At 39.5% G+C, this 16,010-nt stretch overlaps 1 protein-coding gene across 4 annotated transcripts in view; it reads right to left on the reverse strand.

Moving 5' to 3' along the window:
* The window catches only part of SLC10A7 (solute carrier family 10 member 7), a 248,028-nt gene that overhangs the window by 149,074 nt on the left and 82,944 nt on the right, over window positions 1-16,010 (reverse strand). The window contains exon 5 of one of the 4 annotated variants that reach the window (XM_073642506.1): window positions 3,996-5,128. The exons of 2 other annotated variants lie outside the window; for them this stretch is intronic. In XM_073642506.1, coding sequence (XP_073498607.1) covers window positions 5,083-5,128 — 46 coding nt within the window. In that variant the 3' untranslated portion in view covers window positions 3,996-5,082. Of the gene's footprint in view, window positions 1-3,995; window positions 5,129-16,010 lie in introns of those variants that run through there. One more of the 4 variants, XM_073642505.1, reaches the window with a different exon arrangement.

Raw genomic sequence — 16,010 nt, forward strand, 5'->3', positions numbered from 1 at the left:
GTGCATGGAACTTTTACATCCCCTGATTTCATCTAAATAGTAATAAATAATAATAAAGTCCTAAGACTGCCGTGGCCCCTTGTTACCTAGTATTATAACCCTCTCACTGCCAGGGGTTTATCGACATTTCGCGACTCTGGTAGCTAGGACAATTTTTGCCCTTTTGACGTGTACAAATAAAACCTGAATGACTAAACAATGCATTGATAACTATCCCCTCAACACCTATATATTTTCTGAGAGTGTTAAAATGCTACTCAGTTCTTAATACACTCATGCAATTTTGCATCAAAGTGAAATTTTAATTTTTTTTTATAAAAATAGATTTTTGTGCCTAAAAGTGATACTCAAACAGAAACTTAGACCACCACACCTCCTTAAAATAAAAGTTTAACATGTGCATTGTCCCTACATACCGCAACATACTGTAAGGCCTATTTCTACATTTCATATTTCTAGAAAATATATAGGATTACAAAATCTTCAGAACTGGAGAGACCAAAAGTCTGGTTTTAGGCTGGAAAACTCACATCAGGTGTCTGTCATTTAAAGGGTTATTCCCATAACCAAGATTCTAACCCAATAATGTAATATGACCACTGGTTACAACCCCTCAGTGACCGTTCGTTAGCTGCTAGTGGTCATTACCATGGATACCTAAAGCTACTGAAATGCACTGCACATGGGGTAAGCGACATAGGTTATCAGGAGAACTATACTACATTTCTAATTGGAGGTATTTGCTTATATTTTTGTTACACCTACTACATATTGGGATAGGATCTTGGAGATGGGAATACCCCTTTAACGCAGCAATAACTTTGGAATGCACTTTTTTCATGACACATTGTGCTTTACGTTTACAGTAAATTTAGTTCCATACAGGTTTGAATGTATTAAACAAAAAAACTAGAATTAAAAAATAAAACCTTTAAAAAAGTTTGAAACATGCAATTTTTTTTAATGTGTCTGCCCTTAAAATAGTCATACAACACAAAGTGGTTAATAATGTACATTTCCCATGAGTTTACTTTATGTTGGCATTTTTTTTTTATTTAAGATGTCCATTCCCTCCCACAAAAGGACTTTTTTTTTTTTTTTTTAAAGTGCACCTATTTTAGTATTCAAAATAATGTTTTGTAAGTTAGTTAACTCTTTAAATTAACTTTATTTTCTATCCAAAAGGACACGGCTCCATAAAAACACATTGGCCTTAATTTCTTTTTTTTGCCAGTCAGTAAAGAAAAACACCTCTAAGATGACGTCTTTCTGACCTGGCAGTCTTTACTCATAGCTATCATGGGCGTTTCGGATGGAAAATCAATTTAATTAGGAGATGGAACTTGGTGTGCACAAACTGTGGTGAGCTGATGGAACTTTATTTTCTTGTATAATCTTTGCATCACATGAACTAGCCAAAACAAAAGTGGAATTAAATAAATTTTTCAAAATTTTTTTCCCATTAATATGTAATTTTAGCCCCAAATTTTTGATTTGCAATAGGAATCCCCCACCAATTTTAATACAAAAAAAACAAACTTATTTTGACCCCAAGTGTCTTTATAAAATTTATGTACAACAGTTGCAAAAGGTAAAAATTTCTTTTTTTTTTCTACTATAATATTAGTGGGCTTTTCTGTCTTTTTTTTAATGATGCTTACTAGGTGATACAAGGGTCAATAAAAGTCTGGATTGTAGCTACAAATGTGATTCAGGGCTCATTTTAATACTGGCCTTAAAATATAAAAAAATTAGACCCAACCCACGATATCATGGGTTAGTGTGGGAGTCGGGAAGGTGAGCAACCAACCACATGCAGCATTCAGTTTAACCCTTAATGTCTCTTTAAAGCTGAGAATCTCTGACTTAAAGAGACTGAAATGCTCCTATAGCTGCAATCCAGGATGATCTACGGCCATTAATAACCAGGATGTATCACACATGTCCTTGACTACTTTTTTGCCACCCCGTAATGTTTGAGTTACGCCCTTGGCAGGGAAAGGGTTAGAGTTCAGGTACTCCGTGTGTGCATGCAAGCATAGTAATAATATATATGAAAATTGTATATTCACACTCAAGGCATCAATACTATGAATTAACACATGTGGAATTATATACTTAAAAAAGTATGTCTTATATTCTAGGTTCTTCAAAGTAGCCACCTTTTGCTTTCATGACTGCTTTGCACTCTCTTGGCATTCTCTTGATGAGCTTCAAGAGGTAGTCACCGGAAATAGTCTTCCAACAATCTTGAAGGAGTTCCCAGAGATGCTTAGCACTTGTTGGCCCTTTTGCCTTCACTCTGCGGTGCAGCTCACCCCAAACCATCTCGATTGGGTTCAGGTCTGGTGACTGTGGAGGCCAGGTCATCTGGCATAGCACCCCATCACTCTCCTTCTTGGTCAAATAGCCCTTACACAGCCTGAAGGTGTGTTTGGGGTCATTGTCCTGTTGAAAAATAAATGATGGTCCAACTAAACGCAAACCGGATGGAATAGCATGCCGCTGCAAGATGCTGTGGTAGCCATGCTGGTTCAGTATGCCTTCAATTTTGAATAAATCCCCAACAGTGTCACCAGCAAAGCACCCCCACACCATCACACCTCCTCCTCCATGCTTCACGGTGGGAACCAGGCATGTAGAGTCCACCCGTTCACATTCTCTGCGTCGCACAAAGACACGGTGGTTGGAACCAAAGATCTCAAATTTGGACACATCAGACCAAAGCACAGATTTCCAGTGGTCTAATGTCCATTTCTTGTGTTCTTTAGCCCAAACAAGTCTCTTCTGCTTGTTGCCTGTCCTTAGCAGTGGTTTCCTAGCAGCTATTTTACCATGAAGGCCTGCTGCACAAAGTCTCCTCTTAACAGTTGTTGTAGAGATGTGTCTGCTGCTAGAACTGTGTGGCATTGACCTGGTCTCTAATCTGAGCTGCTGTTAACCTGCGATTTCTGAGGCTGGCGACTCGGATAAACTTATCCTCAGAAGCAGAGGTGACTCTTGGTCTTCCTTTCCTGGGGCGGTCCTCATGTGAGCCAGTTTCTTTGTAGCGCTTGATGGTTTTTGCAACTGCACTTGGGGACACATTCAAAGTTTTCCCAATTTTTTGCACTGACTGACCTTCATTTCTTAAAGGAATGATGGCCACTCATTTTTCTTTACTTAGAATTTGTATTATGGCAAGAAAAAAGCAGCTAACAGTCTATTCAGTAGGACTATCAGCTGTGTATCCACCTGACTTCTGCACAACACAACTGATGGTCCCAACCCCATTTAGAAGGCAAGAAATCCCACTTATTAAACCGGACAGGGCACACCTGTGAATTGAAAACCATTTCCGGTGACTACCTCTTGAAGCTGATCAAGAGAATGCCAAGAGTGTGCAAAGCAGTCATCAAAGCAAAAGGTGGCTACTTTGAAAAACCTAGAATATAACACATATTTTCAGTTGTTTCACACTTTTTTGTTAAGTGTATAATTCCACATGTGTTAATTCATAGTTTTGATGCCTTCGGTGTGAATGTACAATTTTCATAGTCATAAAAATACAGAAAAATCTTTAAATGAGATGTGCCCAAACTTTTGGTCTGTACTGTATGTGTATATATATATATATATATATATATATATATATATATTATATATATATATATACACACACACACACACATACATATATATCTACACATATATATATATATATAGCGAAGTACATGTATAGTAAAGCAAGTCGGATTTCTAGAGCACAACAGTTAAAGAAATCATTGTACGGCAATTATCTTACAGCATCAATACACTGCTACAATGAACAAAGTGAAGAAATAACAGGATTTTCATTTTATTATAGAAAATAAGGTAAAATCGTTGTGTTGCTGACATAAGCCTTAATGTAGTAATATTGACATATTACTAAAGAAATTACTTACAATAGAACTTGCAAAATCGGCGTTATTTAAATAAGAATGCAACACATTATAAAATCCGCCACATAAGTTTGCCCTTTTATGACTTGTTTTATTTCAATTTCTCTCGTTTGCATAATACACTTCTAGTTCTGAGCAATACGGCAGCACAAATATCAGAAATGTGTCAAAAAAAATTAGAGATACAATGGCAGGAAAATCTGTTCCCTTCTTAAAGTGGGATATCCACAGCTTCACAGCACATTACAGGGTATACATATGTATACACATGCCATTAGTGTGACAAAGCATCCATTTCATATTTCAATATGTTGTACAGTGTTTTTATGTAGAGCTTTTCCCCCAAATAAGAATATTGCCTCTGCAGCAAATTTTTCACTTTTCTGTTCACACTCTCTCTCTCCCTTCTTCCAAAACCCAAAAATTTTTTTATTTTTCAATTGACTTCTTTTTGGAGTAATGTTCCAACAGTGTTATTGATACCAATTTGAGGAACATACAATGTTTTGATTAGTGTTTACTGCATTATTACATGGAGCTGTGGTAACTAAAAAAAAAAAATTCTGGAATTTAGATTTTTTTCTCTTTATGTTATTTACCATGTGGGTTAATTCATTTTATATTTTGATACAGTGGGCTTTTATGGAAGCGGCAATACAAAATACTGTTTTTCTTCAACTTTTTTTTTTTTTTTGAATGCCATAAAAATAAAACTGGAAAAAATGGGCAATTATGTTTTTTTTTCATCATTTCATCCCTATTGGATTTGTTTCCCTTGTTTTTCAATATATATGATGTGGTAAAAGGAATGGTGTCATTCAAAATTACAAGTCGTCCCACAAACAATCCCTCACATAGCTACGAAGACAGAAAAAATGAAAGTGCAAGAATGAAAAAACGTCTGGATTCTTAAAGGCTTAAAGCCACACAACAACTCACAAACACCATGGTAGAAAGCTTTGAAATTTCCTGCACTGGGCTTTAGATATATGGAAAAATAAAAAAAAAAACACTTTTTTTTTTTTAAATTCATGTGTTTTGAAAATACACCCATGAACCATCTGAAAATAATAATTCTGTCCATGTTGTGATCCAACATATATATTCTTCAGATAATCTTGTAGAGTTGGATGAATATCAAAAGCATGTATATTTCTTGTTATCGATTCCTCTTCAGTGGTTGGATCAATATTTCATATTCATGCCTACATAAGGAAAGATCATGGGCTCATTATGAACTAAAAAATAAAAAATAACAAACGTAAAGGAAAAAAGAGGAGGCCTTCAATGCAATCGGCACCTTCCTCCTGCATGTTAAACCGGCTCACACAATAACATGAATAATTTACTCCCAGAAACTTCACATGAGCCGAGTACTAGAAGCCGACCACTGGCATTTTCACTTCAAATTTGTACACTCTTTAGTCAACACGCTTCATCTGCATTTCTAACACCTGCTTCAGTCATCTGTGAAGTGCCGTTATGAACAAATTTCCCTTTCATCTTTATACTGTCCATCTAGAACACATACACAAAAAAATTATACAGGGGGACATAATTATTTAGCTTTCACGTGGGTGACACGGGTCTACTCACGGAAATATTTTGATCATTTCTTGAAAGAAAATGGTTATTCAATGGGATAATACCTAATACACGCATCGCTTTTTATCTTTCTGAAATCAAACGTGTAATAGTTTTTCTTATCATGGTGATGATTAATTATACATGGGGCAGAGGGATGAGATCAGGTTCATTGTAGAGACATGGTGGAATGCTTCACCGTCACAGTGGTCTGGGATGCAGCAGACATATGTGTGTTATTCAGCTGTGGATGCACACCACAATCAGCTTCTTCACAATGTAAGTACACCCAGCCACGCTGTCTTCATCATCTACGGAGCCACCTTTGTCTATAATGTGACCTGAGCAGAATGATAACAGGTTCTTCATTGCTGTGGGAGATCACAATTACCTAGGATCCACTCAGGCAAGAATGAACTGCCCAGGTTTGCAAGCAGGTCCGCTGCAGTACCCCTTTTGGCCATCTGGATATGATGCGAGTCAAGAGCAAAAATTCTCTTTGTAAATTGCAGAATTAAAGGGTTAGTCCCAGAATCACAGTTTTCACAAAGCACAGTAATTGCATACTTATTGTTAATATACAGACTAAACCCAACATTAAAATTTCTTTCCTTTACTATGGTGTACTTTTCATCCCTACCTGACCCCTGGTGCATCCAGCTTCACAAGGGAGGTCCTATTCTTATCTACAACTACATTTCTCACCAGAGCTTGCTTCTCCTCAGTGCTGCAGACCCCTATCCCTCTCCTGTGTGCTTCTGTCTAGTCCCACTTCTCGGAGTGACCATTAAGCTAATCTAAGTGTAGAATGCAGCTTATGATTCTGTCCATTCTCTGCTCTACACATACAATATACAAAAGTTAGAGCCCTATACTGCAGCTATACTGATGTATAAATGGAGCCCTATGTAAAATGTAAAGAAAACAAGAACGCAATGATTTAGAAATCTTATAGCCATATTTTATTTGCAACAGAACACAGATCAGAAGGTGAAAGTCATTTTTCATTTCATTTGAAAAAATTAACTAATTTAGAAATTGATGGCAGCAACTCGCCTCAAAAAGTTGGAGTAGGGATAACAAAGGACTGAAAATGTAAGTGGAGGGTCAAGTGAAAAACAGCTGGAGGGTCAATTTTTAAGTAAGTCTCATGAAGGTGTATAAAAAGAGCATGTTAGAGAGGCAGAGTCTCTCAGAAGCTAAGATGGTCAGAGGTTCACTAATCTGTTAACTGTCTAGAAATTGTGGAACAATTTTAAAAAATGTTCCTCAATGTAAAATTGCAAAGACTTTGAATATCCCACCATCTTCTACAGTACATAATGCCAAAAGATTCAGAGATTCTGGAGAAATCTGTGTGCACAAGCGACAAGGCAGACGGTCAATAATGGATGCTTGTGATGTAGGGGCCCTCAGGCGGCACTGCACTAAAACAGGCATGATTCAGTTGTGCAAATAACTGCAGGGAGACTTCTAGAAATCATTGTCTGTGAACACATTTTGCGGTGCAATCCACAAATGTAAATGAAAGCTAAAGGAGCCATATATCAACACAATCTAGAAACACTGTCGTCATCTCTGGACCAACGCTCATTTAAAAGTTCTTTATGAAAACCATGAATACTGTGCCCTGTGGACTAAAGGGGAGAGAGACCATCCAACTTGTCTTCAGAGAACAGCAGCCTGCATCTCTGATGGTATAGGGGTGCATTAGTGCCTATGGCATGGGCAGCTTATACATCTTGAAAGGTAATATCAATGCTGAGCATTATATAGAGGTTTTAGATCAATATATTTCCCATTCGGACATCTATTTTGTATATTTCAGAAAGACTACACTAAACCACATACGGCATCTATCACAGCAGCATGGGTTCGCAGAACAAGAGTTCGGTAGATGAACCGGCCGCCAACAGTCCAGAACTTTCACCAACTGAAAACATTTGGCACATTATATAATGAAAAATCCAACAAAGACGACCCAGAACTGTAGAGCAGCTATAATCCTACAACACACAAGAATGGGATAAAATTCCTCTACCAAAACTCCAGCAATTGGTCTCACTTTCCAGACGTTTACAGACTGTTGTAAAAAGAAAAAAGTGTCTGCTACACAATGGACATGGCCCTCTCCCATGTTTTTGAGTTGTGTTGCTGCCATCATTGTCTAAAGGACTTATTTTTCAAATAAAATGGGAAAATTTCTACCTTTTACTTTCTGATCTGTGTTCTATGCTGTGTTGTGAATAAAATATAGCTATAGGAGAAAACCAAATTATTGCGCTCTTGTTTTCTTTACATTTCACACAGAGTCCCAATTATACATCAGTATAGCTGCAGTGTAGACTTACGGTACATAATTAGCTGTTTGTAGCAAAGATCAACTGTCCTGTGAACTGCCATTGCGGAAGAGTAGAGTTGTGGTTGTTGTCCGCTACAAACAGATCAGTGAAATCACTGCAAATGCTACCGTGTTGATGCATTTTACAAAGATAATCCACTGCAATATGCATCAATAGAGCCATTTGCAGTTTCACAACACTGATCTACTATTACCCCAAAAAAGCCTAAGCGAAACGCGCGTCGGGCAACCTCCCCCACTCTATCCAGGTTGAGCAGATGAGCATCACCTAATTTTTAGGATTTGTGCCCCTTATCTACTTATACGCTTGATAGCCCTTCTTTTTGGTGCGCTGACTTTGGAAAGGGACCCTTTTTGGTAATTAGTCTATCTTTGATATATCCTAAAGTTAAATATACTTTATATTTATTAAATTGGCTACTCTATGATATGTACCAGTATTATATGCTTTAAACTGTGAATTCTTTTCTTAGCATGTTATGATGTCCTACTTATCCCACTTAAGAACATGATTATGTAACAAATTGTAACAATATATGTGCTATACACTGTGTGCAGAATTATTAGGCAAGTTGTATTTTAGAGGATTATTTTTATTATTGATCAACAACTATGTTCTCAATCAACCCAGAAGACTCAAATATTTAAGCTTAATATTTTTGGAAGTTGGAGTGGGTTTTTTTTAGATTTGGCTCTCTTAGGAGGATATCTGTTAATGCAGGTAACTATTACTGTGCAGAATTATTAGGCAACTTAATAAAAACCAAATATAATCCCATCTCACTTGTTTATTTTCACCAGGTAAACCAATATCAGTGCACAAAATTTAGAAATAAACATTTCTGACATGCAAAAACAAAAAAATTAGTGATCAATATAGCCACCTTTCTTTATGATGACACTCAACAGCCTTCCATCCATAGATTCTGTCAGTTGCTTGATCTGTTTTCGATCAACATTGCGTGCAGCAGCCACCATAGCCTCCCAGACACTGTTCCGAGAGGTGTACTGTTTTCCCTCCCTGTAGATCTCACATTTTATGATGGACCACAGGTTCTCTATGGAGTTCAGATCAGGTGAACAAGGGGGCCATGTCATTATTTTTTCTTCTTTTAGACATTTACTGGCCAGCCATGCTGTGGAGTAGTTGGATGCATGTGATGGAGCATTGTCCTGCATGAAAATCATGTTTTTCTTGAACGATACCGACTTCTTCCTGTACCACTGCTTGAAGAAGTTGTCTTCCAGAAACTGGCAGTAGGTCTGGAAGTTGAGCTTCACTCCATCCTCAACCCAAAAAGGTCCCACAAGTTCATCTTTGATGATACCAGCCCATACCAGTACCCCACCTCCACCTTGCTGGCGTCTGAGTCGGAGTGGAGCTCTCTCCCCTTCACTGATCCAGCCTCTGGCCCATCCATCTGGCCCATCAAGATTCACTCATTTCATCAGTCCATAAAACCTTTGAAAAATCAGTCTGAAGATATTTCTTGGCCCATTCTTGACGTTTTATCTTATGTTTCTTGTTCAAAGGTGGTCGTTTTTCAGCCTTCCTTACCTTGGCCTTGTCCCTGGGTATCGCACACCTTGTGCTTTTTGATAATCCAGTAACATTGCAGCTCTGAAATATGGCAAAACTGGTGGCGAATGGCATCTTGGCAGCTTCACGCTTGATTTTCCTCAATTCATGGGCAATTATTTTTCGCCTTTTTGGCCAACACACTTCTTGCGACCCTGTTGGCTATTTGCCATGAAACGCTTGATTGTTCGGTGATCACGCTTCAAAAGTTTGGAAATTTCAAGACTGCTGCATCCCTCTGCAAGACATTTCACAATATTGGACTTTTCAGAGCCCGTCAAATCTCTCTTCTGACCCATTTTGCCAAAGGAAAGGAAGTTGCCTAATAATTAAGCACACCTTATATAGGGCGTTGATGTCATTAGTCAACACACCCCTCCTCATTACAGAGATGCACATCACCAGATTTACTTAATTGGTAGTTGGCTTTCAAGCCTATGCAGCTTGGAGTAGGACAACATGTATAAAAAGTATCATGTGATCAAAATTCTCATTTGCCTAACAATTCGGCACACAGTGTATATCTCTATTTCTTTATGTATGAAACCTTGACATGATATTGCATATACTGGGTTACATTTATTCCTGCAGACCTGGTTGTGTGGGGTCTCCTTGTCAATTCTCCACTTTTGATTTTAATATGTGTTTAACTTTTAAATAATTGAATCTATTTAAAGGGAACCTGTCACGTCCTAGTTGCTATGTACACTGACCCCATAGCGTTTAGTGATGCAATGTGCATCACTAACAAGCTTTTTTTCATTAAAATTGATGGTGTTATAATGAATCTGTAACATTTTATGTACTTATATCCTACCTGCTCGTTTTCAGTCATAGGGGTGTGATTCTGGTATTCAGTCATGGGTGGCGCCGCAGTCACTGCTGGCGCCGCCCACGTATTTGAATTTTGCTCCCAGCGAGCGCAGATATTAGTGGGGCGCATGCGCATTTTTACAAGGCCAGCCTCGGATCCTTGCGCGTGAGCAGTGAGGCGCTGTAGTTCGCAGCTTCACTGTGTATGCGCTGTGACCCGCTGCTCCTCGCGAGTGCGTAGTGAGGCTGTGTAGTTCTCCTCTTCACTGCGCATGCCCTGTGACAAGTAGCTCCGGCTGCACATCGTGAAGCTGGGAACTTCACTGGGCACACGTTGGGAGCCGCTCGTCACAGGGCATGCGCAGTGAAGCGGAGAACTACACAGCCTCACTACGCAAGGACCCGAGGCTGGCCTTGTAAAACGGTGCATGCGCCCCACTAATATCAGCGCTCGTTGGGAGCAAAATTCAAATACGTGGGCGGCGCCAGCAGTGACTGAATACCGGGATCACACGCCTATGACTGAAAACAAGCAGGTAGGATATAAGTACATAAAATGTTATAGATTCATTATAACACCACCAATTTTAATGAAAAAAGCTGGTTAGTGATGCAAATTGCATCACTAACAACGCAATGGGGGCAGTGTAGATAGTAGATATGACATGAAAGGTTCCTTTTAAGAAAGTTATGCCATTTGAATATATAGCTGCTATGGCTTTCTTTTCGGGTCTTCTCTTTATATACAGCCCATCCTGCAGCATATATATCCTCTCTGCCCCCTGATTGTACACAGGTCATCCTACAGTATTACTCTCCTTTCTGTCCCCTCTATTTACAGCCTATCCTGCAGTTTATCTTTACTTTCTGTCCCCTGTTTATAAGCACAAAAAGAGGTCTGCTTGTTATTGGCAAATGGGTATATACACTTTGTTGAAAATGTGCTCTAAGAACCTCATATGTTTATATGTGTAGCACTTATGGAATTCCTGTTTTGACATTTCCAGAAATACACTGTGCATTGGCATATTATGGAGCTATATAATTATTTGAAGGGTTTTCCCATGATGTAATTTTTAGACTTAAAAAACAACTCAGGAACCTCCACCAGTTGGTAAACCAAGAGCGTATATGATCCTGTCTGTTTCTGTAACTCATACACACACAGTGCTCTATTTTATTTTCCTGTCATGCTCACCACAAATTATTTTTTGCATCATAACGTTAAGTTAAGACTCTTATTCTTCCAGTATGAGGGAGTCATAGAGCTGTTCACAAGAGACGCCAGCTCCCTCCTCTCTATTACAGACGCAGCAGGCAGTTTTCTGCAGCACAATAAACGGCACCCTCACTGTCCTGAGATACCATAAATATCAAGGATCAAAATACTCTTGAAGCTTCAGTGGTCGTTTGCAATCTTAGTTTTATATATTTGTAGCTTTTTACCCGGAAGTGTGGTTGCAGAGAGAAAATTAAGTTATATTCTCTATGCAGCCACTTCTAGTCATTGGGGCAGCGCAAAGGGTTGTGAAGAGTCAGCAAACTGTAATCCTGCACCTTGACTGACATTCTACTCTGCAGTGTGTATGTGTGTGCGCGCGGGGGCAGGGTGTGCGCGCGAGGGCAGGGTGTGCGCGCAGGGGGCAGGGTGTGCGCGCAGGGGGCAGGGTGTGCGCGCTGTCAATGAAGAAGCAGGAAGTGCGATTATAGTTTGCTGTCTCTTCACAACCCTTAACTGGAACAGAGCGGCCACAGGGAGACTAACTTGATTTCCTCCTTGTAGCCACACTTTCCATTAGAAAGCCACATATATTTAAAATACACTGCTCAAAAAATAAAGGGAACACTGAAACAGAATATAACTTCAAGTAAATCAAACTTCTGTGAAATCAAACTGTCCACTTAGGAAGCAACACTGATTGACAATCAATTTCACATGCTAATCTGCAAATGGAATAGACAATAGATGGAAATTATTGCCAATTATCAAGACACCCTCAATAAAGGAGTGGTTCTGCAGGTGGGGACCACAGACCACATCTCAGTACCAATGCTTTCTGGCTGATGTTTTGGTCACTTTTGAATGTTGGTTGTGCTTTCACACTCGTGGTAGCATGAGATGGACTCTACAACCCACAGACGTTGCTCAGGTAGTGCAGCTCATCCAGGATGGCACGTCAATGCGAACTGTGGCAAGAAGGTTTGCTGTGTCTGTCAGAATAGTGTCCAGAGGCTGGAGGCGCTACCAGGAGACAGGCCAGTATACCAGGAGACGTGGAGGGGGCCGTAGGAGGGCAACAACCCAGCAGCAGGACCGCTACCTCCACCTTTGTGCAAGAAGGAACAGGAGGAGCACTGCCAGAGCCCTGCAAAATGACCGCCAGCAGGCCACAAATGTGCATGTGTCTGCACAAACGGTTAGAAACCGACTCCATGAGGGTGGTATGAGGGCCCGACGTCCACAGATGGGGATTGTGCTCACAGCCCAACACCGTGCAGGACGCTTGCCATTTTCCACAGAACACCAGGAATGGCAAAGTCGCCACTGGCGCCCTGTGCTCTTCACAGATGAAAGGAGGTTCACACTGAGCACGTGACAGAGTCTGGAGATGCCGCGGAGAGCAATCTGCTGCCTGCAACATCCTTCAGCATGACCGGTTTGGCAGTGGGTCAGTAATGGTGTGGGGTGGCATTTCTTTGGAGGGAAGCACAGCTCTCCATGTGCTCGCCAGAGGTAGCCTGACTGCCATTAGGTACCGAGATGAGATCCTCAGACCCCTTGTGAGACCATATGCTGGTGCGGTTGGCCCTGGGTTCCTCCTAATGCAGGACAATGCCAGACCTCATGTGGCTGGAGTGTGTCAGCAGTTCCTGCAAGATGAAGGCATTGAAGCTATGGAAAGGCCCGCCCGTTCCCCAGACCTGAATCCGATTGAGCACATCTGGGACATCATGTCTCGCTCCATCCACCAACTTCCACGTTGCACCACAGACTGTCCAGGAGTTGGCGGATGCTTTAGTCCAGGTCTGGGAGGAGATCCCACAGGAGACCATCCGCAATCTCATCAGGAGCATGCCCAGGCATTGTAGGGAGGTCATACAGGCACGTGGAGGCCACACACAATACGGAGCCTCATTTTGACTTGTTTTAAGGACATTACATCAAAGTTGGATCAGCCTGTAGTGTGTTTTTCCACTTTAATTTTGGGGGTGACTCCAAATCCAGGCCTCCATTGGTTAATAAATTTGATTTCTATTGATGATTTTTGTGTGATTTTGTTGTCAGCACATTCAACTTTGTACTGAACAAAGTATTCAATGAGAATATTTCATTCATTCAGATCTAGGATGTGTTATTTGAGTGTTCCCTTTATTTTTTTGAGCAGTGTAGTATTTATCAGCAGATTAGCATTATGACTGCAAGTAAATACCACTTTTTTGCTGACAGGTTACCATTAAATCACTCTCTAATTAAATATATCTTGCATTTTAATTCTTTATCATTTTCCAGACCTCATTTTCAGGTCAATGAACTAGAATATTCTTTAGAATTGGCTTCTCGTGTGTGGTCTTTGGTGTTACACTTTCATAAACACAAAGCCACACCATTACTACAGTGCAGAAATAAGAAAAAAAGCATACAAAATAAATGCAGTTTTATTGACAAATCACTGTACAACTGAATCCGTGTTTTATATGCGATTGTCAATGCCTTCATTTTTTAATCAGTAGATACAGCTACAACATCCTGGCAGCTCTGACATGTTTTCTGAGTTATGATCCTAACTTACATAACTCATGTGAACGTGTGGGGAATATGAACATGAATTTCCCATTGTCTTTTTGATTTTAGTCTGAAATTTACCACATTTAATTAGGGGCTTGGGCGGCTTCTCTGCAATCCCCCATACTTTAAACTGTAGCTCAGTCTACATACATGTATATATAGCATCAACCCCCTACAACGTCACCAGGAAATCAGAAGGACTCTCCATTTTACTAATAATAGAATACTTATAAACTACAACTAAAGCACCAGAGAGATAAAAGGAGAATATCAGAAAAATTAATAAGTATTAGATTGAATATTAGGAAATAGCATTCACTCTACTTCCCAATTTGATTCCTTTTATAAAAAAGAATTATTGTTTCCAGCACATCATGATCAGTTTTTTGTTATATGCAAAATAATACGTAAAGACATAAATTAAATGTATAATTATGCTATCTATATATATTACATACATATACACACATTAAATAAACAAATAAGCGTAAAGATCACAGTTTTCAAATATTTAATACCTTTTTATGAAATAGTAATTTTCTTTGCACAGTGTTTGTTGCAGACTTTTACTGTAGGGTTATGGCTTTAATTTAGCTAGTAAGAAATGAAATTCCTGGCCCTATTCCTGTATATTTATACTGTATATTTTTATGTTCTGTTAATGCAGGTAATATTGGTGAAATATTTACTAAGCCAAACAGAAATAGTAGAATTCTAGATTAAAAGATGGCAGGGCAAACGATAAATCAATTCTTGTTCTCTAGCAATTAAAATTATCTGGGTCTATTGGATTGTACGGCAGATTCCTACTAATTACATAGAAAATAATGAAATGCATAACAACAATCAAATGAACAGCAATTGAAAATTTGGGATACTTTAAAAAAAAATAATTGATTTAGAAACCACAGTTCTTTCAGTAATTTAATTTGTGTCATTAATTTGGAAGACAAATGGACATTAAATAATGTTTATTTTTGAGTGTGGCCAATTCAGAGGAATAGATGTTCACAGTACAGAAATCAGAACTGTACATTGAAAAGAATCAATTTTCTTCACTCAACATTTTTTTTTGCCAAATTTATTTATTTTTTATTTATTTATTTTAAGTACCCACATGAATTGTATTCCCATCAAGAAGCCTATAGCATCACTTTCTGGTTTATTTAAAAAAAAAAAAAAAAAGTTAACCCAAGCAATGCACTAAAATTGTGAAAAGTAAAAGATACCAAGCTCCGTACACAATTCATGTCGTGCAAAAAATGTGCTGTTTTCTTGCAGCAATATTGGTCATTTGCAGGGAAATACTGTTTTAAACATATGTGGGTGTCTGGATGTTTGGCTTTGGGGAGTTATGTTCTCCCAGCAGTCGCTCGGATTCAGTAATGTGCTGGAAGCTGTGAGCATTCGGCGCTCTGTGCACAAGGGAAGCGTGGTCATCACTCCCACTTCACTGCCATGTTGCAGAGAAGGCTGTCAATCATGGAGCAGGGGAGGGGATTACTGCGCACTCATTGTGCACAGCGCTGACAGCTCACAGCCCTTGGCGCGTGCCACCTTACTGACAGTGAGTGCCTGTAGGGAAAATACAAATTTATTTTCTCCCTGCAGCCGAACATCCTGTTAGGGCCCATTCACACTGGCTGATAATTGGGAACAAGCATTACCAAAACCGCTAGTTTCCTAATAGCTGACCTGTCTAACAGGACGGCAATCAGAGCAGCACAGATCAGTAAACAAGACATGGTTTGGTCGACTGCCATATACAGTGTACAGGGAGGCTTATAGCACCACTCCAGCAGTTTTTATTTCAGCGCTGCAGTGGTGCTACTAACGTAAGATCCCTATACCTAGTAGTACACTCAACACCCAGTGTATACAGCTCATGCCGGCTCCGCTCCAATTCCACACCACTATCTCTTGATTGCAACTCCTGAGTGACTGGAAGACAAAGGTAATGGT

Source organism: Phyllobates terribilis, unplaced genomic scaffold (genome assembly GCF_046119375.1).
Source record: "Phyllobates terribilis strain yellow unplaced genomic scaffold, ASM4611937v1 Scaffold_1__5_contigs__length_1240528914, whole genome shotgun sequence".
Taxonomy (NCBI): Eukaryota; Metazoa; Chordata; class Amphibia; order Anura; family Dendrobatidae; genus Phyllobates; species Phyllobates terribilis.